The sequence below is a fragment of the Mus pahari genome, chromosome 13, assembly GCF_900095145.1.
Source record: "Mus pahari chromosome 13, PAHARI_EIJ_v1.1, whole genome shotgun sequence".
NCBI lineage: Eukaryota > Metazoa > Chordata > Mammalia > Rodentia > Muridae > Mus > Mus pahari.
In genome coordinates, this window is record NC_034602.1 from 18,396,549 (window position 1) to 18,423,037 (window position 26,489).

Below are 26,489 nucleotides of genomic sequence, written 5' to 3' on the forward strand. Positions count from 1 at the left end.
ACTGGCATAGCCTCACAAGAGGCCGCTATATCAGGTTCCCTTCAGCAGAATCTTGCTGGCATGTGCATTAGTATCTGCGTTTGGTCGCTGATGATGGGATGGATTCCCGGATGGTGTAGTCTCTGGATAGTCCATTGAAATCTAGCTTTCTTTACTCTAAACAATTTTCTAATTTTTCAGCTCCTCCCCAACCCTTTAAAAAATTCATCAGCCCAATTCAGTAGGGAGAAGTTGTAGAGAGTGGTCATCCTGATCCCTTGGGTTCGGTGTCTGGTTATGGTTATTTTTATCAATTATAGATAGATTGCCATTTTAAGGGATAATTTGGAAATGGCCATAATTTTGAACAGGGAAAAATATGAGATAGATCTCTAAATTCATTCTTAAACAAAGCATTGTATAGTCTTAAATTTACATTATTAAAAACTTTATAATTGATGCAAAATTGAAGTTATACTTTCTTACACTGGTGCAAAATTGCATATATTAATACAGATTTGAGTTTTTTATATTGATACAAGATTTGAAATTAATATTGTTACTCTCAGACATTGTACCTATACAACTCATTTAAAAATGCAAGCCTTAGACTCAGTTCTTCTAATAGCTACTATTACAAGCTGTTTAAGATGATCAAGTGTTGGAAGTTAAGGACCAGATCATAAATTCATGATTATATTAGATTCAGATTTAATAATTATAAGGTGCTTTTAATATTATTCAAATAGAAATATCTAAGAGTAGTCAAGGTCTAACAGTTCAGTTATACTTTATATAGATAGATATTCCTCAAAAGCATCAGAAATCCACAGAATATGACATTTAATGTCATGTCATTATTAATAGAAGAATAATTTGACTAGAGGATGTGTCTGCTCCCAACAGTACTTCCATCATGGTTCAAAGAAGATATTGAGCACCATAACCTCTATATAGAGTTGTCCCAGTTGTGCCAAGGTAGCATGGGCAAGAATTGCCCTAAATGCATCTACAGACAAAAATACTGTCTATGAAAGGACACGATACAGGATAGTTGACAGCTTGGCTTTGCCAAGTCATGGTAAACTAGTCCTTCATATTTCCTGCCATACTTCAGATCTGTCAGATGGTTCTGGACCAGGAGGCTGAAGACAGATGCTCTGACATTTTGAGGAATGGAAGACTGTCTAGGTAGTCAACTGTCTCTACAATTTGTTTAAATTTTTGTGCATATAAGCTATGTTTTTGTGCTTCCTATATGTCCAGGTTATATTTAATTTGTTCTTGGCTCTCTGATGGGATTAAAGACTATTTATAGCCTCATAATTAAACTTAAGTTGTTTAGCATTGAGGAAGGTGATGTAGATTTGAAAGGATGGTTCTTCAGATGGTAATGCAAGTTAAAATCAAAATATATTTCTGGTATAGAATTGTAAAGTCTTTAAGTTAGGATAGATATTACAGTAATGCACTTAAATTGACAAAATTGATGGATGTTATTAGAGTATATCATACCTTATAGTTTATATAACTGTGATAACTATGTTTATTGTATATCTGAGAGAAAAGGCCTTTTTAATGGATGAAAGGGAGAAACATTGTGGACTTGGTTTAATGCTTGCATTATGTTATTTGGGTTTCCAAAACTGCATGAGAATGCCACATGTGAGATGCTGAGGGTCCCTGCCTCCAGCTGGTTCTGATTGGTAAAGTTGCCTGTGGCTAGGATTTTTGGGCAAGGGGACCAAGGAAGAAGGAGAAACATCATGCCAAGGAAGGGATAAGATTCAGGCTTCAGAGCTGCAGAAGAGAGGCATACCAATCATGTAAGAAAGAGGGAAGAACAGCCGCAGGCCTCTCCCCCACACTGGGTCTCGGGTAGCAAAGTTGAAATGTAGATTTTAGTAAGTAATAATTCAGGAGTATCAGAGGGGAGGCATTAGCAACATGGAAGTTCGGGAGTGGCCCAGCTATCGAGTCGATTAGGCATATTAAATATAAGACTGTGTGTGTGTGTGTGTGTGTGTGTGTATGTGTGTGTGTGTGTGTGTGTCTCATTTGTGATTCCAGAGCATTGGGGCGGGTAACGAGGAACTCTGCTTACTCTGCTGTTGCTGCTGCCGCCCGGGAGATTAGAGCAGATTCATCAGCTACCACTACCTGCTACTTTGTTCTTATGATCTTCATGAACTTCTGACATCATCACTGTTGTTAGGGCTGACCCTGTCAGAAACGGTGCTCTTGCTGCTACTTGGCTCATACCTCATATTTAATGTACAGTGGAAAATGTGAAAGGGTGCCTCAGACAGTCCTAGAAAAGCACAGATACTATTACTGTATCCTACATAGTTCTGCCTTATTCTATCTTCTATTTTCTGGGACTTCAATAAGCACATGCTTTTTTCTTTTAGATTCCTGACTCTTATCCATTTTTACCTTTTTGTATGTTTGTGCATATATATATATATATATATATATATATATATATATATATATATAAAAAAATTATCTATTTATATAAAATATCTTTGACCATGTCTAATTTGCTGCTGCACCAATAAATCTATGAATTGTGTTTCTCAATTTGGAAACACCATTCCCTTTCTCTGTTTTTACAGGGTTTTTTTTTTTTTTTGTATTTAGAAGCCGTGAAAATTATGATCTTTGCCCTGACGCCCTGATCAAGAGTTCAATAATTTCTCAATTCATACACACACACAGAGAGAGAGAGAGAGAAAGAGAGAGAGAGAGAGAGAGAGAGAGAGAGAGAGACAGAGAGACAGAGAGACAGAGAGACAGAGAGACAGAGAGACAGAGAGACAGAGAGACAGAGAGACAGAGAGCGCAAGTATGAATGGGGCATGCAATTCTTGCCTTTGAGCCTGATTTATTTTACTTAGCACAATAACATGGGCTACACAAATGTAAAAATGGCCTACATATTAAAAAAGAACAATTAAATTATAACAATTCAACAGAGCTCTTTCTGTTTGAAGGTATTTATATTAGCATGATGTTGATAGGTTTTCAAAGCCACCAGTCTGAGGCAGCTTGTCATGGATTAGGAACTAAGGCATGTAATTATGTGCTGTACTGGGATGTGGTTAGAATGGCCCCTATGTGAAAAGCAGTTCTCTCTCCAGCTGAAGCATTTTATGATTGCTGATATGTTATTTATACATTTTGGTACGATCTAAACTAACAAAAGTGTTTTATTTGTTTGTTTTAAAAGCTAAAAAAGAAGCCAGGCAGTGGCGGTGCACACCTTTAATCCCAGCACTTGGGAGGCAGAGGCAGGCAGATTTCTGAGTTCGAGGCCAGCCTGGTCTACAGAGTGAGTTCCAGGACAGCCAGGGCTATACAGATAAACCCTGTCTCGAAAAAACAAAAAAACAAAAAACAAAACAAAACAAAGCTAAAAAAAGGGATGTACTTTGTGAATAATAGCTTTTCCTCTGGGGAAGAAAGTACTAAGCACACAATGCTGGAAAAAAAACTACATTCTATAGCACGAACTATTGAGACCATCTTACGGTTCTTGTTGCCTCCTCGTCAAAGGTATATATGCGACTTAATGTGCCTACTTCATGTTCATGAACTGGTACAGGAGCAACTTTCAATGGGCTTGTCCAACCTGAAAACCAAAAATTCATGCACTTTAGGTAAAAAACAAAACAAAACAAAGCAAAACAAAACACAGTGATACCTTTTAAAAATATTTAGTTGATGTACGTTAAACTATAACAAGGTTTCTGGGAATTGTAGGCTTAGTTTGATGCTGCCCAAATTGTGTTAAATACATGTTAAAATTACAATTTAGAATTTGTGTCATAATTGATCACAATCCTGCACTCAACTCAGTGCTCCAAATTAGTTGGTCATTTTCCTAATTCCCACATTAGCTGTGTACATCAAATGAAACACGAAGTGTGCTTACTGACGAAACCTACAAACTTTAAATTCTGTTAGAGCAAAGACCTAGAATCTAAGTCCGTCATGTGGACTTGGTGGGTATCTGCATCTATACTAAAGCAATGTCCACTTTGTGTGGCAAATACTGTAGCCACAGCAGAAGGAACAAAGCACAGCTTATGCATACACCTGGCGTGCAAGCCAAGCAGAATACTGCTGGCTTCTCAGGACCATTTCTCCAGCTACACTACACTTTATTAAGCCAGAAGTAAATAACAGTGATTAATTTACCCCACATATAGGAAATGTGGGTCTCTAGATAAAATGCTCAGCTCAAAAAAATTGGAAACAACACTTCTTGCTCCATTATAAAGCTCACCTGCGCCATTTTCAACTCTTTCTTGGGGAAATAGGCCATCAAAGTGTGCTGGAGGCAAACCACCTTAACACACAGTAACATGAGCCCATGCCCCATTGTGTCATGAGTCTATGCAGAATCCATGATTTCAAAGATCATATATGGATTGTTATATTCCCCCCCCCCTTTTTAAAAAAGACAAGTTGACTCCCCCCCCCCCCAAAAAAAAAAGCAAAATAAAGAGGACAAGAAATTTTATGGTCTCATCTCAAGGAAGTGGCGTCTACAAGCATCCGAGAGAGTAGCCAGGAGCCTTCCTTCAGGGTGGCAGCGGAGTGACTTTGTAAGGACCATGGCCAGCGCAGTGCCAGGATGGGGGTAAGGCTTAGATGATTCGCTGTCTTTTTCTCAGTCACAGACTCAGGGGGACAGCCTGACGCACCCAGGGCAAGCATGTGAGTTTGCAGTGGAAAGGTCAATTCCCATCCAAAGGCTACGTCACAGCTTAAAGAACATAAGGAAATTTGCTAACATAATACGTTCTGTTTTTATGGTGGGGGTGGCCTGAAGAGTTAAGAGAGATCTACACCAACCTCCCCTAAAAGCAGTTTGGGTGACCTCTGAAACGGGGGCGACTGGACCATCCAACTCATTCCTCTTTTTGACACTAGGCATCGCTGACCCCAAGATTCTGAACTCAGAGAGTTGGACCAAAGGAATTTTGCATCAGTTAACCTCTCTGTATCACCAGCTTCCAGAAAACCTGAAATTTCAGATCCGTTTAACATTTTTCAGAACCTACTTGATTCTTTGGCTGCTTTGATGCTCTAAAATTAAAGACTAGGTATCCTGAGAACTGCTAAGGTTGGGGGTCATGCACTAGTCCAGGAACAGTGTTCCTTCTTCACCAACAAATCCAAACTGGTTTGAGATGCAGCCCAAGGATGCTGGGACAGACCAAAAATAATTAAATGACAAGCTTCTCCTGTGAATGGACTTTTGGTTCTCTCCTCCCCTGGCTCCTCCCCTTAATCACTTTTAATTATCCTCATACTTATATCTTAACCTAATACTTAACCTAGTCTTTTAGATATTTATCTTACTGAACCCACCTCCCTTAAGATAACAAGACTTCCCCCTTATATATGAGCAGGGACATTCCACATATGCTCTCAACCTACAACAGTTTCATTTACTCCCCATACAACTGCAAGAAGTTCTGGATGCTGTGTAGGAGCCATGCTTGCAAGGAGCCTTCATCCCTTTCATCCCAGACCAGATACAGCTCTTTATGGTAGTCCTCTCTCTTTTTTTTTTCTGTTCTTTTCCTTTTATGTTCTGTAGCTTCCTGCTGCTTCAGCTAGCTTGGGGCAGCACTCCTGTTGGTAGAACTAGCAACTGCCACCTGGAATGGCCCACTGGGCCTGGGAGGCAACTTTCTCCTAGCATTTTCTTTTGCTTCCCTTTTATGACAACCCCTGCTTCATACATTGCTATGCATACTTTACCACTATTAGGGTGCTGACCTAACTTTGCAAGATTTTTGCAAGTATTTTTTTCACTAGCCACAATCCCTTAGTTTTCCCTCTTCTCTGATTTTTTCATTCATTCATTCATTCATTCATTCATTCATTCATTCATTCATTTGTTTACTTTACATCCAATAGCAGTCTTCCCTTGCCAGTCACACCCTCACAACCCCTCCCTCCATTACCACCTCCCCTTCTTTGAGGGGAAGCCCCACCATGGGTACCAACCCGTTGTGGCACATCAAGTCCCAGATGGACTGGGCACCTCCTCTCCAACTGAGGCCTGACTAGGCCATCCAGCTAGGGGAAGGAGATCCAAGGACAGGCGACAGAGTCAGAGACAGTCTCTTCTCTAATTGTTAAGGGACCCATGAAGACTGAGCTGCACATCTGCTACAAATGTGTAGGGGGTCTAGGTTCAGCCCCTGGGTGCTCTTTTGTTGGTGTTCAGTCTCTGTGAACCTTTATGGGTCTAGGTTAGTTGGCTCTGTAGGTCTTCTTGTGGTGTCCTTGAATACTATGGCTATCTGAAACCTTCCCCCTAGTCTTCCAGAAGATTCAGTGAGCTCTGCCTAATATTTGGCTGTGTGTCTCTAACTTGTTTCCATCAGCTGCTGGATGAAGCCTTTCAAAAGATAGTTATGCTAGGCTCCTGTCTGCAAGAATAGAAGAGTAACATTAATAGTGTCAGGACTTAGTTGTCTCCCATGTCATGGGTCTCAAGTTCAGCCAGTTATTGGTTGACTATTTCCTCAACCTTTGCTCCATCTTTATCTTGTAGGTGAGACAAATGTTGGGTCAAAGGTTTTGTGGGTGGGTTGGTGTCCCCCTCCCTCCACTGGAAGTCCCACATGGCTACAGGAGCTGGCCATCTCAGTCTCCATACCCTCAGTTGCAAGGAGTCTCAACTAGGATCACCACCATAGACTCCCTGGAGCCTTCAATGTCCCAGGTCTATGGCTTGTCCCAAAGATACTCACCTTCCAATCAATTTCCATTTTCTCTCCCAGCCCTCTCCAGCCTCCTCTATTCTGCTCTCCTCACATCTGTTCCCTATCTCAGTACTGTTCCCCATCCCTTCTCCCACCCAGTTCCCTTCATCCATCTGCCTCTGATGTCTATTTTGTTCTCCCTTCAGTGAGATTCAAGGGCCCTTCTTGTAACTTAGTTTCTTTGGGTCTGTGGATTGTAGCATGGTTAGCCTGTGTTTTATGGCTAATATCCACTTTTAAATGAGTACATACCATGCATATCTTTCTGGGTCTGGGTTACCTCACTCAGGATATTTTCTAGTTCCATCCATTTGCTTGCAAATTTCATGATATCTTTGTTTTTAATAACTAAGTAGTATTCCGTTGTGTAAATTTACCACATTTCTCGATATCCATTCTCCAGTTAAGGGACTTCTAGGTTGTTTCCAATTTCTGGCTACTATGAACACTGTTAAGCAAGTGTCCTTGCAGAATTGTGGAACATCTTTGGGGTATATGCCCAGGAATGGTATAGTTTGGTGTTGAGGTAGAACTTTTCTCAGTTTTCTGAGAAACTGCCAAATTGATTTCCAAAGTGGTTGTTCAAGTTTACACTCCCACCAGCAGTGGAGGAGTGTTTCCCTTGCTCCGCAACCTTACCAGGATATGGATATTAGAGATTTCTCTGTTGAGAATCCTCTGTTTAGCTTTATACATGATTTTTTATTTGGGTTATTGGATTTGTTGATGTATAATTCCTTGAGTTCTTTATATATTTTGGATATTAATCCTCTGTCAGATGTAGTGTTGGTGAAGACACTTTCACAATCTTTAGGGTGCTGTTTTGTCAAACTGATGGAGGCCTTTGCCTTACAGAAGCTTTTTAGGCCCATGAGGTTCCATTACTTAATTTTTGATCATGGTGCCTGAGCTGTTGTTCTGTTCAGGAATTTGTCAATGTTTTCAAGGCAGTTCCTGTTTTCTCTTCTACTAGATTTAGTGTATCTAGTTCAATGTTGAGGTCTTTGATTCACTTGGACTGGCGTTTCATGCAGGGTGATAGATATGGAGCTATTAGTATTCATCTACATTCAGATATCCAGTTAGACTAGCACTATTTGTTGAAGATGCTTATGTGTTTTCCATTGTATGGTTTTGGCTTCTTTGTCAAAGTTTAAGTGTCTGTAGGTATGTGGGTTTATTTATGGGTATTTGATTCTATTCCATTGATCAACATGTCTATTTTATGCCTACAATATGTGGTTTTTATTAATATTGCTCTTTAGTACAGCTTGAAGTTAGGAATGGTGATACATCAAAAAGTTCTTATTTGTAATACAAGATTGTTTTAGCCATCTTTGTTTTTTTTTCCAATATGGAGTTGTGTATTGTTCTTTCAAAATCTGTGAAGAATTCTGTTGGAGTTTGATGGGAATTGCATTGAATCTGTATGTTGGTTTTGGTTAGTTGGCTATTTCTACTGTGTTTATACTACTGATTCATGAGTATGGGAGATCTTTTCCTCTTCTGATATCTCTTTCAATTTCTTTCTTCGGAGAGTTGAAGTTTTTGTCATACTGGTCTTTCACTTGCTTGGTTAGAGTTACACACAGATATTTTATATTATTTGTGGCAATTGTGAAGGGTACTGTTTCCATAATTATTCTCAGCTTCATTATTATTTGTATAAAGGAAGGCTACTGATTTTTAGTTAATTTTGTGGAGTGTTGAAGTCTCTCTATCAATGTTTGGGGTTCAAGCGATTTAAGCTTTAGTAACATTTCTTTTACAAATGTGGTGCCCTTGCATTTGAGGCATAGATGTTCAGAATTGAAATATCATCTTGGCAGTCTTTTCCTTTGATGAATATGAAGCAACCTTGCAGATTATTTTTGATACTTTTGGTTAAAAGTCTATCTTATTATTGGCTCCTCTAACTTGGTTCTTGGGTCCATTTGCTTGGAAAACCTTTTTCATCCTTTATTCTGAGGTAATGTCTATCTTTGTTGCTGAGGTGCATTTCTTGTATGCAGCTGAATGATGGATATTGTTTTCTCATCCTTTTTTTAGTCTGTGTCTTTTTTATTGGGGAATCTAGTCCATTGATGTTGTGAGATTTTAATGACCAAAAATTGTTAATTCATGTTTTGATGTTGGTTTTGGAAGTGTGTATGTGTTTCCCTTCTTTTGGTTTTGATGGTGTACTTATTTATTTTCTGTGTTTTCTTGGGTAGTTAGCCTCCTTGGGTTGGAGTTTTCCTTTTATTATCTTCTGTAGGGCTGGATTTATGGATAAATATTGCTTAAATTTGGTTTTGCAGCGGACTATCTTGTTTTCTTCTTCTATTTTGATTGAATGTTATAGTAGACTGGGATGACATCTGTGGTCTCTTAGAGTCTGCAAGACATCTGCCCAGGCCCTTCTAGCTTTTAGCATCTCTACTGAAAAGTCTGGTGTTATATTTTTGTATGTTAGCTGGCCTTTTCCTCCTGCAGGTGTTAATATTATTTCTCTGTTGTATGCATTTATTGTTTTGATTATTATGTGGCAGGAGGATTTTCTTTTCTGGTCCAGTCTATTTTGTGTTTTATAAGCTTCTTGTATGTTCATAGGCATTTTTTAAGGTTAGGGAAATTTTCTTCTATGATTTTGTTGAAAATACTTTATTAGCTTTGTGTCTAGGAATTCTTTCCTTCTTTTATTCCTACTATTCTTAGGTTTGGTCTTTTGATAGTGTCCCAGATTTCTTGGATGTTTTGTGTTATTAACCTACTAGATTTAGCATTATCTTTGACTGATGCATCGTCAATTTCTTCAATCATATCTTCTATGTCTGAGATTCTATCTTTCATGTCTCGAGTTTTTCTGGTGATGCTTGTATCTTGTTCTCTTCCCTAGGTTTTCCACCTCGAGGTGTCCCTCAGTGTGTGTGTGTGTGTGTGTGTGTGTGTGTGTGTGTGTTAAGTTCCTATTTCCATTTTTAGGTCTTGAACAGCTTTATTTCCTTTACCTGTTTGATTGTATTTTCCCATATTTCTTTAAGGTATTTATTTATTTCCTTTTCAGGCCTCTATCATCTCTACAATATTAGATCTAATGTTATTTTCTTATGCTTGGGCTGTGTTTTGATATCCTGGGCTTGCTGTGGTAGGATAGCTGGGCTCTAGTGGTGTCATATTACCCTGGCTTTTGATGATTTTATTTTTATGCTGGCCTTTAGCTATCTGGTTGTCCCTAGTGGTAGAGGCATGTTTCTGATGCTGGCAGGACTCCTCATGGCGACAGGCAGAGATGTGAGCTTAACAATGGATCTCAGGGTACAGGAAGCTGCTCGCCTCTGATAGTTGTGCCCTATCTGAACATGAATGTTTCTGTCCCCTCTCATCCAATGAAAGCCTCCTTAGGCAGGCAGGCAGATCCATGGGCTGAATGATGGACATCAGGGGACAGCATAAGGTTCACCTCTGCTGGCTGTGCCACAGGTAGACCTAGCAGGCAGGGAATTGGTGGGAAGAGTTCTAAGCTGGATATTCCTGGGCCTCCCCCTGCAGGCCTTCTGCAGAAGGCAGGGAGAGCTGTGGGCCAGATGATGGAGGTCAGGACAGCAAGCAGCTTATTTACACTAGCTGTGGCACAGGTGCTCTTCCCTTCATCTTGATTCTTCTATGGCTTCTACTCTTTTTTTTTAAAGCTTTATTTATTTATTACTTATTTATTTACGCTGTAGCTGTCTTTAGACACTCCAGAAGAGGGAGTTAGATCTCGTTACAGATGGTCGTGAGCCACCATGTGGTTGCCAGGATTTGAACTCAGGACCTTTGGAAGAGCAGTCGGGTGCTCTTACCCACTGAGCCATCTCACCAGCCCATGGCTTCTACTCTTAAATCTCTTTTTAATCTCTGCATAAAACAGCTGGGTATGCCTCTTAGAAAGAACTCACAAGCTCATAAAGGTGGCCAATGCCACTTACTCATTCACATGCTAAGGCTATCTGTCCACTAATGTCTAGAGTTCCTGGGCTGCCCCTGCATCTTCATCACTATGAATCCTCATCCCTCTCAAGCCACGAACTAATACAAGGTCTGGCCCTTCCCAGGTCCTATACCCATCAGCAGACCTCTTAAGACAGCTCTGAGTTTTCCAACCTCTTACCACCCCTACTCTTTCTGAAATCCCAGACAGCAAGCTGTTGCTTTTCTCTAATGATCAACTCTATTGGCATCCTTCTCATTCTGACACAACCCACCCCTGACAAATATGCACAGCCCTTCAAGACACTGTATGAATCATCTCCATTCTATGTGACCCCTATCTAATGACCCCCCTCTTTTCATTGGCTTGCCTTCTCTATCTCTTCCATTTCTCATCCTCCTCTACCTACACCTTTATGGACAATATTTCAGTTTCTCTCTGTAACCAAATCATCTGTTTTTAGTCCTCTAACTTCTGTAGAGTTTTCTCTAGGACTACATGAAGGCAATAGCATGATCCATCACAGCTGATCAAGTCAAAACTCTCCTTCTGCTATATAAAATTAACACAACCTATGCTTCCTTAGGTCCTAGGGACAGAGCCTAGCCAATGAGAAAATAATTTCATTCCCACTTCTTTTTAAATATGTCCTCAGGGTTATGAATAAAGGATTAATGACCTAAAAGCCTCAGGTAAACAGAGAAGCTCTGGCCAGAACAATTGACTTGCCTGATAAAACCTGTACAGAATTTGGTAAGGATCATCACATACCAAACCTGCCACTATTCACCACTTCCAGACTGCAGGGAGCTTACACTCAGGTGGATTCCTCTTAAATCCAAAGCCCCCCTAATGTTTTTTTCCTCTAAAACTCCAAGACACACACAGCACATGCACACCAGCTTTCTTCTGCAGAGGGACCGTGGCGCCCAGCTCTTCTGATTAAAGAAGAATTCTTTTCTGGGGCTACTTATTAGCTTCCCTTTAGTTCTATGTCATCTCTTTCTAGCCCCGCATGCCTTTTTGTAAGCTCAAATGGAATTTCTGCACCTTTCTCACTTGATTTTGGTCTGTTTTTAGATATAATTGAAATGAGTTAAATGAACTATTGATATATCAACTAAGTTGCCCAACTCATGACGTGAAGAAATCAGTAAAACATTACTCATTTCCAAAACCCAACTAAACAACTCCCTCCAACATTCCTCTATAATACATGTTAGTAGGCATCTTATAAGAATTATCTAATTACTTTACTGGATCTTTGAGAGATTTGTGTAGGGATGGTCTGTGCAATGTGAGTTGTTATGAAGACACAATATTTTGGGGATTTATGCACTTAGAAAATTAAAGCATGGCAGAGAAGAACTTCAATGTTTAACTGGCTTCTGTAGGAGGACTTTTGAATACTAGAAATCTATCTATCTATCTATCTATCTATCTATCTATCTATCTATCTATCTATCCAGTAGCAAAAACCAATTCTAGATACTATCTAGACAACCAACCTAATGCTAGGTTAGAAATCTTGTGACACTATCCATGTAAGGTGCTTTACAAAAATATAGCCTTCAAAGTATTTGCTGCCCTGTAAGTGGAAGCTAATGGGCATCTCAAGATGACAAGGATAGTGTGGTTGTGAGGTACTGATGAGCAATCAGAAAATTCATGCACGCAAGTACTGAAAACCACTTTGTGGTAAATGCAACAAGAATGCAGTCCAGAGTTCTGTGAGGTTGCAGAAAAGGGCTATCTAGTCCAAACAGATTGTCAGGAGTTAGGAACATCTTCCTGAAAATGATAACTGATCTAATCTTGAAAATTAAATAGGATGTAAACTTTTAAAAAGGGGAAGTGGATGAAAACCAGTTGTTCCAGGCAGGGAAACAGTATGTACAGTACCCTGGTCTATGAAAGTATACTGCTATTAAAACTGCAGAGTGTTAGTCACAGCTATCGTACAAAGTATCAGGGAGGAATGGTGGGGAAGGTGGAAGAACTAGAGACAAAAGGTCAGCACCGGAAAGCCTTGAACTTAAACTGTAAATGGATATCTTTGGAGTGTTTTAATTAGAGGGTTTTAAAACTTGTAGAAACTACTGTGATTTACTCTGGTGACCAACAGAAGTGAGCATGCTGTCTCAACTTTGGTAGTCTCCAGAGATAATCCTTCTGTGATCTCCTAGGAACCGAACAGCCTTCTTTGCCCTCCAATCATAGTTTTGCTCCAAGAATTAATCAATTGTACAAACCTTGGAATTGTGAAGTTAAAATTTGGGAGCTATGCAGTCAGAGATGTTGGCAAGGAAAAGATTATGAAGGATGGCTCCTCCTCCTCACAATTTTGACTGTTTTTCATTTTTATTGTCATCATATTTGGAAGATGAAACTATATACTATCGAAGTGTGAGCCAAGTATATGGCATGCAGCTTAAACACTCAGCATGCTTACGAAACTCCTACTATACACATAACATTATTGTTTACATTACTCTCATAATGGCAACGATGCATTAGGTTTCTATTTCTCTCTGCTGCCTGAGGGACAGAGGGAGTAGGCAGCCATCTGCAAAACAGGAAGAGGGCTTCATGAAGTGACACATTTCCAGACTGCTTGACTTAGGATTTCTCACCCTCTATAACTGAGTTGCAGCCAACCACTCTTCAGGTAGAACTTTTTCCAATTTTCTAAAAAACCTGCTAGATTGATTTCCAAAGTGGTTGAACCAGTTTGTATTCCCACCAGCTATGGAGGCATGTTCATCTTTCTCCACATCCTCCCCAGCATGTGCTGTTACTTGAGCTTTTAAACTTAGCCATTCTGATTGGTATAAGGTGGAATCTCAGGACTCAATGTGGGTGACTTTAGTTAAAATGCCCCAAAGTGGGAGATGGAACCTGAAGAGACCACCTCTAGTAGTTAGACAGGACCTCCAGTGGAGGGAAGAGAACACCAAGCCACCTTCAAAAATGTTGACCCAAAATTGTTCCTGTCTAAAAGACATGTAGGGGGAAAATGGAGCAGAGACTAAATGACTAACCAGTGACCCGCCCAATTTTGGATCCATCCCATGGGTGGGCACTGACTCCTAACACTATTACTGATGCTATGTTATGCTTGCAGATAGGACATGGTTGTCCTTACAGAGGCTCTATCAGCAGCTAACTGAAACAGAGGCAGATACCCACAGCTAAGCATTAGACTGAGGTTTGGAAACCCCTGTGGAAGAGTTATGGGAAGGACTGAAGGGGATGGTATCCTCATAGGAAGACCACCAGTGTCAACTGACTTGGACCCCTGGGAGCTCCCAGAGACTAAGCCAACCAAAGAGCATGCACAGGCTGGTCAGAGGCCCCTGGCATATATGTAGCAGAGGGTCAACTTGTCTGGACTCAGTTGGAGAGGATGTATCTAATCTTGTAGAGACTTGATGCCCCAAGGAGGGGAGATGTCTGGGGTGGCACCCTCTCAGAGGTTAAAGAAGGGGTAGGAGAGGAAGAACTCTTCCAGGGGGGTGGGAGAGGGTGCAACATTTGGGGTTTAAATAAATAAACAATAACAAAAAGAAAATACTGCATATAGTATAATACAGTCTAAGATTTCTTTCTTTGTCAGGATTTATTGGGGATGTGAATCTATTTTTTTTTCTGAAATCTGACATACTTGTCATTTATGATTAGTAAACATTTCTAGGGTCTTCAAAGTCATTGAAACACTTCAAAATTATGTGGAACTCAATCCACAAATCTCAAGTATCACTCTTTGAAACTGTTAGAAGATAATAATTAATAATAATGGCTATTATTTACTGAATATTCTTTCAGGTTCCAGAAAATTTCCTGGCCATTATACATTTTAATTCTTAGAATTTTGTAAGATGCATATTGTTTCCAATTAACATATGAAGCGACTGGATATTCCAGGGCTTAATTCATGCTATCTGGCCACACTGGTTATGTTTTTCACATTAGTTACTTTTACATGAATCATGAAACGGTCATTGGTAACATGATATGAATTACTTTCCTTAGTTTATAAGCGAGGATACACAGGTAGACAGAGAATTTTAAGTAGATCTGGGTCACATAACAGATAAACATGGGAGTCAAGCCCATATCTTGGAGCTTAAACACAGAGGTTTTGTTCTAATCAGGCAGTAAAATATACCTCCCAGATTAATTCTAAATTTGCTTCTAAGTTGCTATTGCCATGCTTATAAAAACCATTTTGGTAATTTAGTTCCTTTAATAAGTCCTTTCTTCAGCCTAAAGTCTCTTGGAATGAGAATTCAGGGTGAGAACTACTTTTAAGAACTGACTGACAATGTTGCCTTTGAAATTAGATTGGACTGGAGTTTTCTGCTTACCTGATTAGGATTCATGATTATACATGACTTTCTTTCCCTTTAAAAATTTTTATTTATTTAATTTTATGTGATTCGGTGTAAGAGTGTCAGGTCCCATGGAACTGGAGTTATAATCAGTTGTGAGCTCCCATGTGGGATTTGAACCTGTATTTTCTGGAAGAGCAGTCAGTACTCTTAACCACTGAGACATCTCTTCAGCCAACTTTATTTCTTTTAATGATGGGTTCTTAGTAATAAACTATGAGTTCAAGCTCCTTTTCAGTTTCTAACATAGTGTTTACTATTTGTTGCATTTGGTTATTAGTAGCATATTTCTCTGGATAGAATTTTCAGATAAACAACTCTTAAAATATGTTGACTTTATTAATACTCTATATAGGTATTCTATAACTCAGGAACTTCCTATGGTTGTTTTAAGACAACCATAAATTGAATGATATATGAAAAGCATATCTCATCCTTTGCTTATGCCTCTCCAGGTTTCCCAGCCCAGCTTAAAACCAGCTGGAGGGTGAGGCTGGAGTCCCACTGAGTGCCCTTTTCATGGTGATGCCGTTCTTTCCTTGTACTTTCTTCTTGGTCCCTAATAACTATGGTCCATCCCTGGGCAGAATGTCAGATAGAATGCATTTCTACTGTGCAGACATGTGGTGGCCTTGCCCTTCATCACATTGTCATTCTTTATCCTCTAAGGTTTTAGGTGAAAGCTGACAATGAACTCTGGAAGCATTCTGCAATTTCTGACACTGTAGCAAGCCAAAGCACCCTGGCCAACGGTCTGACCTTTTCCCATAGTCAAAGATGTTAATCTTTTATCACTCCCTCCCTGCCTACCATGCACACTTCCCTACACAGGAAATAGTTGTGGTTTTCCTTTGGAGATATTTTTCACTGCATCTCTGTCCAGAGAATCATAGTACAGATGACAGTGGTACCAATAATTCAGCCATCGGAAGCATAACACTTCTTACGAGGGGCTTGCTCCTCTTTAGTTCCTGTTCTTATCCAATTTACTTTAATCTTTTCCATTTAATTTCAGTCCATGTAATCTAACTTTTTAGCCAGCAGATTGATTACAAGGGAGAGAGACAATGAGGGAAGCTTTTATACAATTATACCCTGACATATGGGTCCTCTTTTGTAAAATAAGTTATCTGTGTAATTAGAATAAATTATTTGTTAATATATGTGCTGTTGACCAACTAAACTTAAATTTAAAAAAATCGTTTGTTTTACAAGCAGATTTATACATTGCATCACTTGTAAGACCTTCTTAAAATCTAACTGAAAATAATTTGATCAGTCATTTATGTCAATTTAACTGCTAAAATTTAAAACATCTCAAGCTCATTCTCCTTTGCCTCACTTGAAGAATATATAAACGCTACATCGCTTTACTTACCTCCAAGTTTCGCCTTGATGGAAATGTCTGGTACTTTCCTGGAATTCCATCTCCTATCCTGTTTTAGTTCTTCTGCAAGTATTGTTTGCCTTTTTATTGTTGTTTGAAATCCTTTGTCTGGTCTAGGAACTCGATTTTGAGGTTTCACATCATGGAAACTCACCAGGTTTGGTATGGCTCTGCCAATACCAGGCTTTAAATCAGCATCTCCACCAGGACTCATAAATCCTGAGCAGGGGTCACCCAAGGGCACATCATCACGCAGTGGGGCTAATGGATATGCCTTCCCGAATGGTGGGGGATAGGGGTAGTGAAGATGATAGTCTGGCAGGACTGAAGGTGGATAAGGATGAAATTTTAAAAATGTAGGGTTGCATTTCTTTTCAAATCTGTCACAGTTATGTCTGTCTTCAAACCCTTTCACAAAGGGCATGTTCATTCTCTGTAGGAGGTTACTGTAGTGTGGGTAGTCTGGATGCTCAATAGCCTTTCCTTCTGAGAAGGCGAACCTTTTAGGGATACTAATCTTCCCAGGCATGGTCTTAGCCTCCATATCCATGTACTGTCTCATCATTTTTGAGGATTATCAAATTTCTTTGATAATTTTTTACCGTTTAACTATTAAAAACCCATATTTCCAGTAATGGAAGATTAGGATTAATCTACCATAAAATTAATTCAATTTTCTAAATGTTAGTCATTAAAAAAAACTTAAGGTATTTTTTTTTCTGCTGAAAGGGAGATAGGCCAGTATAGAAATAGGACATAATAAAAAAAAAAACAAAAAAACACAAAAAGAGCCTTTGTTGCTTGGCAACAGGTAGAAACATAGCTCACGGAACTACTTACTATGTACATCATAATGCAATTCTTTAGGAAAACCACAGAAAAAAGTCCTAGCAATATTTCCATTATACTTTTTTCTCCAATGCTCAGGAAACCAATACAACACACACACACACACACACACACACACACACACACATATGTAAAAATTTAACATGTTCATATTTTGTGGGTAAGATAGTAACTTGAATATACTGAAGTTGATGTAGTGAGTACATATACAGTCTCTCTCTCTCTCTCTCTCTCTCTCTCTCTCTCTCTCTCTCTCTCCTACACCTACACACACACACACACNACACACACACACACACACACACACACACACACACACACACGAAACAGGTACTTTCCTGGTTGGGATAAATTATAAACATTGGTATATGTTTAATTTAAATACACTAACAAGGAAGATATAGTATACTGATTTTTAAGGAAAATAATTCATAAATCATAGCCAATGTAAAAGTCCATTCTTAAATGCCTTAAATTATCGGCAGTTTCTTTAGGTTACCACAATTCCCACAATTAAAACAATGAGGTACTTATGTTATTTCAGTAAAAGGCAGCATAAAAAACAAGATCTGTTTAAAATAAGCACAGCATTCCACTTAAGAGCTATTTTTAACTAGACAATTTGGTTTTGCATGAAAATTGCAACTAAGCTTAATTATTACACTTTGAAGGATAATAGCTTATACCTCCTTAAATAAAGAAAAAATACAAATAAGGTAAGCTTCTACAAGAGTCAGGTATAGAATTTTTAAATCAGATCAATTGTATGATAGTAAGGATAAGCAGAATGTGGCCATGCCAACCTATGATGATGACTGAAAATTTGAGATATGCTATGAACAAGCAATAACGTTGAAATGAATGGGTAAATTTTCAGCAATAGGTCCTAAATAATTTATTCAAAACACGATGGTGAGTAAATTTTTACTCTACTATTACCCATCTCTTCATGTTAAAGTGAAAACATTTAACAGCCTGCTTCTAGTGTTTCTATATATTTGTATAACATTTATTTTTATCCTAGTTGAACTATCAATAAATCCTTCCAAAGGCAGAAAAGTGGATGCATGATTCTCTTTCAGTTTAAATACATTCTCATTATAAATGGTCTGTGAGCTGGTTTTGTATGTTTTCCTGGATCCAAGTTGAGGATGATCTTCCAAGCTGAGTAGTACTGCATGAAAGTCAATGTCATCTATGGTCTATTTCCTCCGTTTTCCCATCATGCCACTTTTTAAGGCAATACCTTTAATTTTTCCTAGGTGTTCAGTGCATGCATTTTCTATCAAGTCCTACACACTGATAATGCACACTCGTTCGCATTACAACCGTCTGGAACTTCATGCGTTGGCATTACTATAGCCAGGAACTTCATGAGAGCTGTACATTCATTAAGCCATCCGTTCTCAGGATCTGCTGCCATTAGGCCCCTAAAGGCTGAAACTCAATACACTGCCAAGGTAGTAAGAGGGGCTTCTCCTCTGCACACAGACACCATGGGAAGGCAAAGGTTAGAACTTTGCGACACAAGATTCTTCTCGCTTTGGAATCTCAGACCAGCCAGGTTCTGGAGGGTTTCCTTAGCGGTGCGGTAGCCTCGAAGCCAAGGGAGCCCCTAGGGGATCGACCTCTTGCCTCCCATGTGTACCCAAGCTGGGTCCCAAGCTAGCACACCTCCCGCACATCACCCGAGCGGAAGCGGCGGCGCGTCCGTCGGTCCGTCCTTCCGGCCTGCCGTCCGCCAACTTCCGGCGGCGGGTGGGCGCGCGCCAGGTAACGAGCTTCTGCGCCGAGGCTCGGCCGTCGGCGGCGTGTGGATGGAGGCCTTGGCCCCGGGCCGGGCTCCGCGGGGCCGGCGGCGGGCCGGGGCCTCGGGCTCCGTGCTCTCGCCGCTGTCGCTGGCCGCCGTCCTGCTCTGCGCCTTGCTGCGGGCGCCCCCTGCAGGTGAGGCTCGGCGCCGCATGGCGGGAGCTCCGGCTGCCGCGGCTCTTCACGAGAATTGCGTTGGCCCCGTGTCACGTGACTCCGTTTACACCCCCCCCCCCTCTGGCTGGGATGGCCCCAGTGAGCCTAGTTTTGTGTAGCAATCTTGAAAAAACTACATTTGCATACAAGAGACCTCGATGGGATCGCGAAGGAGGTCCTGCTCCAAGAGATGATCCGAACGTTAAAAGTGCCTTAATAAAACTTCAGTTCGTGGGTCGTTGCCAGCCGTGGGTTTCCGAGCGAGTCTATATAGCTCTGTATTGTACTGAATCGGTGCCGTGAAAGACCATCCTTGATAGTGCAGCGCCCTCTCTTGCTTCTGGATGTAAAATGCAGGGTGTAGTTGGAAACGTGTATCCTAGTTTCAAAAATATATGGGAGAAAGAAATGAGCGCTTACTAGATTTGCTTTTTTAGCTAGAAGGGTTTGGTTGCGCGCTCTCTCTCTCACAATAATCTATGTCCCATAGATCCTAAATAAATATACTAAAGGTACATTTGTCAGAGTTAAAGTTTATTCAAATAAGAGAACCATAAAGTAACCAAGGATACAGATGTAGAAGAAGTGTGAAGAAAGGGATACTGTGGATAAAGGAAAGAAATGGGGCATGCTTACTAGTTTTTGTTAACTTGACACAAATTGTAGTTACCTGGGAATAGGAAACCTCAATAGAAGGTTTGACTATCAGATTGATGTATGAGCCGGCTGTGGGGGTTTCTCAATTGCTTTTGACGTGGGAGGGGCCAGTCGTCTGGGAGGAGGTGTCATCCCTGGGCAGATGGTCCCAGGCAGTGTAAGAAAGCAGGCTGAGCAAGCCAGAGGAAGCCAGTCAGCAAGCACTGTTCCTCCGTGCTTCCCCTTAGCTTGCTGCCTCCAAGTCTGGTTTGAGTCCTTGATGCCTCTGCTTTCCCGGATGGTGTATAACCTGCAAGGTGAAATAAATCCTTTCTACCCTTCTCCCAAGTTGATTTGGGGCATGGTGTTTATCACAGAAACAGAAAGGAAAGTAGGATGGGGAGAGGGATATGAAGATTACTCTTATATAATATTAAAGTTCAAGTGATAAGCACAAAGAGTCCTGTGAGAGTACATTGTCTAATTATTCTGCCTGAAAAAGATGCAGTTGAGTATGACTCTTGGCCTCATACCTGGTATTGAAAGTTTGTGTTTTTGTTTAAAAATATTGCCTGGCTTTCCTTTTTTGATAAGGACTATCAAAAACAGGATAAGCTTTTAGTATCCTAACATGTAAACTATGAATAGTACAGGCTGATAATTATATAGCCCTTCATGTCTCCGATGATAATTCTATAAGGCTGGAATTACTTGTCAGTCTCATTTTGCAGGTGAAAACCCTTAGACTTGTAGTTTAAAGTAACTAAGTAACTTTCCTGTGGCAGAATTTCATTTAAACTCCACTGCCATAGTCTCTCCTCTTTACCTGCTGCTATTGAGTCGATTTGGGATTCACACTTTTACAATCATTGTATTGCATTCTCCACCTCTTCTGTTCACAACATTACACCATCATATATGCTCATTCAACAATGAATGACGATGATCAGGAAGTTTTTCAAAATCATTGTCTTAATAGTTTTCATGCTATAGGTGTAGTGCTTGTAAAGGATGCTTAAACACTGATGCTTCTGTCAGTGGAGTTTGGACCAAGGAAAGTGATGTATGTGGATGAATAATGGCATTCCACTGTCCATTGAAGTCTTCCATGACAGTTAATTAATGAGGTCATGTAGGAAGTCTGAGGGAGGAGGGGTTTGTGATATGCGTCCTGTAAGGTGGCAGAATATTGTAAGTCAGCACAGAAAGGCTGGGTTAAGATTTATAAGGGGTAAGCCACAACTATATGGAATTCTTTAAGGACTATGCAGAGCAGTAGGTAACATATCATAGGACACTGTGTCATACTTTCTGAAGTGGAGTCAAGATAAACTATACTCTTATTTTAATACTTGGGAATGTTTACACAACAAACATTGATCCCTTGTTTTCTTTTTGTTTTTCACAGTTGGATATTTGGCTCGATTGCCAAGAAGTATTCACTTGACTCAAGATTCACTGAAAATAGTGGGATCAACACATTTTCCTGGTACTCAGAAATAGCTTTTGAGTAATTGGAAGTTACTAGCATCTGTTTACAGTGTAACAGTCCTGCTGAAAAGTGTCATGTTCCTCAGTTACTCTCCTTCTGCAGAGCTAAATTAATTTTTTTTTTGTAGAGCTGGAGTCATCCAAGGGTAATTCTGTGTGCAAAGAAAAGTTATTTCTAAAAGTTACCTGAGGTTTCTTATAGTGCTTTTACGTGTAATGTATACACTATTCACTATGGTATAAAATATGGGGAACTTAAATATGCTAAAATAATTTCCAATTGAGATTTAAATATAATAAAGATTTTGGATATATCATTTCAGAGTAGTCACACGAGGCACAGCAGCTGCAACTTTTTTTGAATTTTTATTGTGTTAACTTACTTGCCACAAAGCACCTTCTTTAATTGGTTTTTTAGTTGATGAGGCTGACAACTCTCAGAACTTTCTAATTCTGCATCATCATCATCATCATCATCATCATCATCATCACCATCATCATCATGATGTTGTGATGAAGCTCCTCTGCTCATGAAGCAAGTACTCCTGGCCCTAAACTTTCAGATTGATATCTGCTGTTCTCGGCTTAGTCAAAACCACACATTGTATGGTGTTTGTATGACACTGTTGACATCCTCTAAGTACTTCATTCCTTTTTATATCTGAATAATATTCCTATGTATGTGACTGTTTTTACTTCTCTTAAGTCTGTCTTAGGAGAGTCATTTATGGCTAATGTATCAGTGATGTGTTTAACCTATGGAATAACTGCTAAAGTATTTTCCAGAGAGCCTGAACTCGTTTCTCTTCATACCAGCAGTATATGGAAGTCCAAACTTCCTAATATTCACATTGACACCTGACACCTGTTACTGACCATCAGTTTTTTGTTTTTTGTTTTTGTTGTTGTTGTTTCTCTTATGGGCATCCTAGTTGTGTGTGAAATGATACATTCTGTGGTTTTGAGTTGTATGCTGCTAAAGACCAGTGAGCTGCCTCTTCTCATATGTCTGTAGAACATGTGGGTATCTTTCTTTCTGCAGGAATGCCTATTTGAGACCATATTCAGGTCTAACTTTTTGTTGTTTTTGTTGAGTTGTAGAGTTCTTTATGTGTCCTGGCTATTAGAAGCTTATTAGACATCATATAACTTAGAAATATTTTCTCCCATGCTGTGAATTAATTTCTTTCCTTTCCTTTCCTTTCCTTTCCTTTCCTTTCCTTTCCTTTCCTTTCCTTTCCTTTCCTTTCCTTTCCTTTCCTTTCCTTTCCTTTCCTTTCCTTTNCTTTCCTTTCCTTTCCTTTCCTTTCCTTTCCTTTCCTTTCCTTTCCTTTCCTTTCCTTTCCTTTCCTTTCCTTTTTCCTGTTTCCTGTTTCCTGTTTCCTGTTTCCTTTCCCCTCCCCTCTCCTCCCCTCCCCTCCCCTCCCCTTATCCTTTCTTTCTCTCTCTGTGGAAATGATCATTTGGTTTTGTTTACTTTATTGGTGTGATGCTTTATATTGATTGTTGATCATAATGTTTAACCCTTTGTTGATTATAGTTCTTGCCTTTTAAAAAAAAACATTTAATTATTCATATGTTTTGAGGATGTGGTGGGGTGTGCATGAAAGTAACCCACAACCTTTGTGTGGAGGTAAGAGGACAAATTAAAGGACTTGTTCCTCTTCTTCAATTCTGTGGGTCCCATAAATTGAATTAAGTTTGTCAGACATGGTGGGAACTGCTGCATCATCTCACTGGTCCACTCTTGACCTTCTGTGTGACGTTGGGTTTCATTGCTAGTATTGTGAGCTGTATCTTCATACAGGCTTGTAGTCTTTGGATTTTAACATTAGGATGGTGGTGACTATAGAACAGACTCAGGTATATTTCCTCATAATTTTTGAAACAGTTTGTGAAGAATTATTGTTAATTTTACTGTATATGATACAGTTTTCTGGGAAATCCATCTGGTTCTGGAATTTTTAAAGTATATTTTCGCAGTAATTTACTTTGCTTCTAAGCTTATTCAGATTTTTATATTTAGTCATGTCTTCTAAGGATAAAAATGACAAACTATTAGTTAAGGATCATATATATATATAACTAGTTACGTCTCTTTGTGGCTTTTATTATAAACAGAGAATCCTTTGTAGATTTTGATGGATCATGAAGTGTCTTAGTGTGTATCTTCTTGAATTTTCCCTTGCTGAAGTTGAGTTATCTTAAGTCTGTAGACTTGTGATACCTGTGAATTTGGGAGGGTTTACTCAGTGCTTCTTCATTCTCTGCAATGCTTCGCTCTACTTTTTCTGGGACTCTGATGATTTCTCTTATATCCAAGCCATGGTTCATTACCTGTATTCTCAATCCAAATAACCCTCAAGTGGCGTCTTGTAAAGGCGCCTGTTCCTTCTGCTGCTTAGTCTCCTGCTGATCTTGAGAGTGGAGTTTTCATTTCAGTAATTAGACTTTTTGGTTTGGATTTTTTTCTGGCTCTTCTTAATCTTTTTAATTGATATTTTCTATTTGAAATAACTGCATCTCATATTTTTATTTGAGATATGGTTTTCTTGGCTCATACTTAAAATAGCAAATTTAATATTCTATTAGTTGAGCCAAACATTTGTTCTTTCTCGAGGTTATTTGACTGTTGTGTTTTTACTTGTGTAGTTCTTGAATTTTTTTCCAGAGCTGAGGACCGAACCCAGGGCCTTGTGCTTGCTAGGCAAGCGCTCTACCACTGAGCTAAATCCCCAATCCCTTGAATTGTTTTAATTTGTATTTTTTTTAAAATTTGAAAACAGGACATTTAAAATAATATAGCATAGTGCTTCTGTAAATAAAATTATTTGCCTTTTAAAAACAGAATGTTGGTGTTTTGGCTAATTTTCTTTTCTTTGCTTATTAATACCAAGGTCTCTGTCAGTTAATTTAGGGTAATGACTAGCTAGAATCTGAAACATTTGCCATCAGTGAGTCCTTTAGCTCTTATGGTGGGTCTCTGCCACTCTCTCTGCTTTTGGCGTAGCTTTAGTTTCCATCTAGACAGGCGACAGTTATGTTTAAGCTGTGCAAACCTCAGTTGCATTCAGAGGTGAAAATTTAGTGTTTACACGGATGAGTATACATGCTCACATTCCTATGCATGAACTTAGTGTTCTTTCTTTTTGGAATGTGTTAGACTTTTCCAGAGTTCCAAATGTTATTTGCTATTTTTTTCTCTTAAGAATTTTGGATAATGTACTTCCTGCAATCACTATACAATCCAGTATACTATAAAATCCAGTAAATCGATAGAGGACATTGGACAGATCCAATGACAGTCCTCTTAGAGAAAGAAACTCTGTAGACATCTGAATGTTCTTTATTCCCTCTAGTGGCTGCCTGGCTATTGGCTCCACTATATTTTCAGACCCCGTTCAAGCCTTTTCAAGTTACTTCTCTAGCTGGGGAGGAGGAATTGGAACAGGATGTAATAAAATGCTACAAGGTCAGCTTTGTATAAGTGCAGTAGTTCTCTGAAACTACTGCAACAGAGCGCCACATAGTAGGTGGCTTAGACAACAGAAAGTTTTCAGAGTTTTGGAGGCTATTACATAATGAGAGTGTTAGTGGTTCTGGCTTCTATGAGGGCTATGAGCAAGAGGTTTGTTCAAGACTTTGCTTGGGTTAGAAAATGGTAACTGTCTCCATGAATCTCTCTGCCTTCCCCTTGTATTTTTATGTAGGTGTAACATTCCCCCTTTATGTGAGCATTAGTCTTGAATTTGAATCTACTCTATAGACTTGATTTCCTCTGCAGAGACTGCATATCCAAGTGAGTTCACATTCTAATTCTAGATTAATAATTCATAGTAAGAGAGGCAGGCATAGTCCAACCCTATACTGAGATAGGTAATACTCTCCCCTTCTCTCTTCTCTCCTGTCCCTTCCTTCCCCCTCCTCTTTTCCCTCTCTCCTTTCTTTCTCACCTCTTTCCCTATGTCAGTGTGCTTTCTTTAATTCTTTTTAAAAGTTTACTATTAAAAACTATATTGGGCAAGTTCATCCCACTGATTTTATTAGTTTATATCAATTATGCAAAATAATACTTTTTGTTATTATGTTCTTATACATGTATAGCATGCTTTGATCACATTTGCTGTCCTTGCCCCCGTCCCTTCAAACCTGATCATCTTCTCTTTTTCAGATAGCAACCCTTCTCCTTTCATACCTTCTTAAAATATCTAGGGCTATGGAGATAGCTCAGGCTTAAGAGTGTTTGCTGTCTACACATGAGAATCTGGTTTCAAATACACAGCTCTCATGTAAAAGCTGGTGAGGTCCTGCATGCCTGTAACCCAAGCATTGAGGGAAGGAGAAAGGTGAATCTTGTGCTCACCAGCAGACAGCCTGGCTGAAACTGAACTTTAGGCTCTGTGAGAATCTGTTTGAATAGAATAATGGGGAGAACAATAGGGAACAGTCAATGCCTTTCTCTGCATTTACACCCTCATAGGAATAAGCATGCATTCACCACACACATGCACCTCACAAAATTCAGATTCTATAGCTGAGAGAAATCATACATTGTATATCGCACTGAACCTGGTCTATTTCACTTACCAGAATCTCAAGTTCAATTATGTTTTTTTTCCCAAATAACATAATGGATGAATCAAAGTCACATTTTAAAAAAATCCATTTTGCTTTACACCTAGGCTGATTTCTATTATGTGGGTATAATGAATAGTGCCACAATGATCATTGGTGTGCAGCTATCTGTATGCTGACTTAGGTTTCTGTCTCCATACCCTATGACAGATCCTATAACAGTGCTACTTTTATTTTTTTGTAGCCCTCCACATTGGTTTCTATAGTGGCTGAACCAATAGGCATCCCACCAACAGTGTGTAGAGGCTACCCACACCCAGCCGTGTCCTCTCTAGTATATTCCCTGTTTGATTTGATTTCTTTTTAATCTTCTTCTTTTCTTCTTCTTCTTCTTCTTCTTCTTCTTCTTCTTCTTCTTCTTCTTCTTCTTCTTCTTCTTCTTCTTCTTCTTCTTCTTCTTCTTCTTCTTCTTC

At 39.4% G+C, this 26,489-nt stretch overlaps 2 protein-coding genes across 3 annotated transcripts in view; one reads left to right on the forward strand and one right to left on the reverse strand.

The window, feature by feature from the left end:
* The window catches only part of Spata48 (spermatogenesis associated 48), a 53,175-nt gene extending 35,607 nt beyond the window's left edge, over window positions 1-17,568 (reverse strand). The window contains exons 1-2 of the mRNA XM_021211286.1: window positions 16,492-17,568; window positions 3,513-3,613 (exon numbers count right to left, since the gene is read on the reverse strand). Of these exons, the coding sequence (XP_021066945.1) occupies window positions 3,513-3,613; window positions 16,492-17,065 (675 nt within the window). The 5' untranslated portion in view covers window positions 17,066-17,568. The remainder of the gene's footprint in view (window positions 1-3,512; window positions 3,614-16,491) is intronic.
* Window positions 17,569-18,945: 1,377 nt separating this feature from the next.
* Window positions 18,946-26,489, forward strand: part of Zpbp (zona pellucida binding protein) — a 146,363-nt gene continuing 138,819 nt past the window's right edge. The window contains exons 1-2 of one of the 2 annotated variants that reach the window (XM_021211183.1): window positions 18,946-19,293; window positions 21,359-21,439. In XM_021211183.1, coding sequence (XP_021066842.1) covers window positions 18,990-19,293; window positions 21,359-21,439 — 385 coding nt within the window. In that variant the 5' untranslated portion in view covers window positions 18,946-18,989. The remainder of the gene's footprint in view (window positions 19,294-21,358; window positions 21,440-26,489) is intronic. The other variant, XM_021211184.2, reaches the window with a different exon arrangement.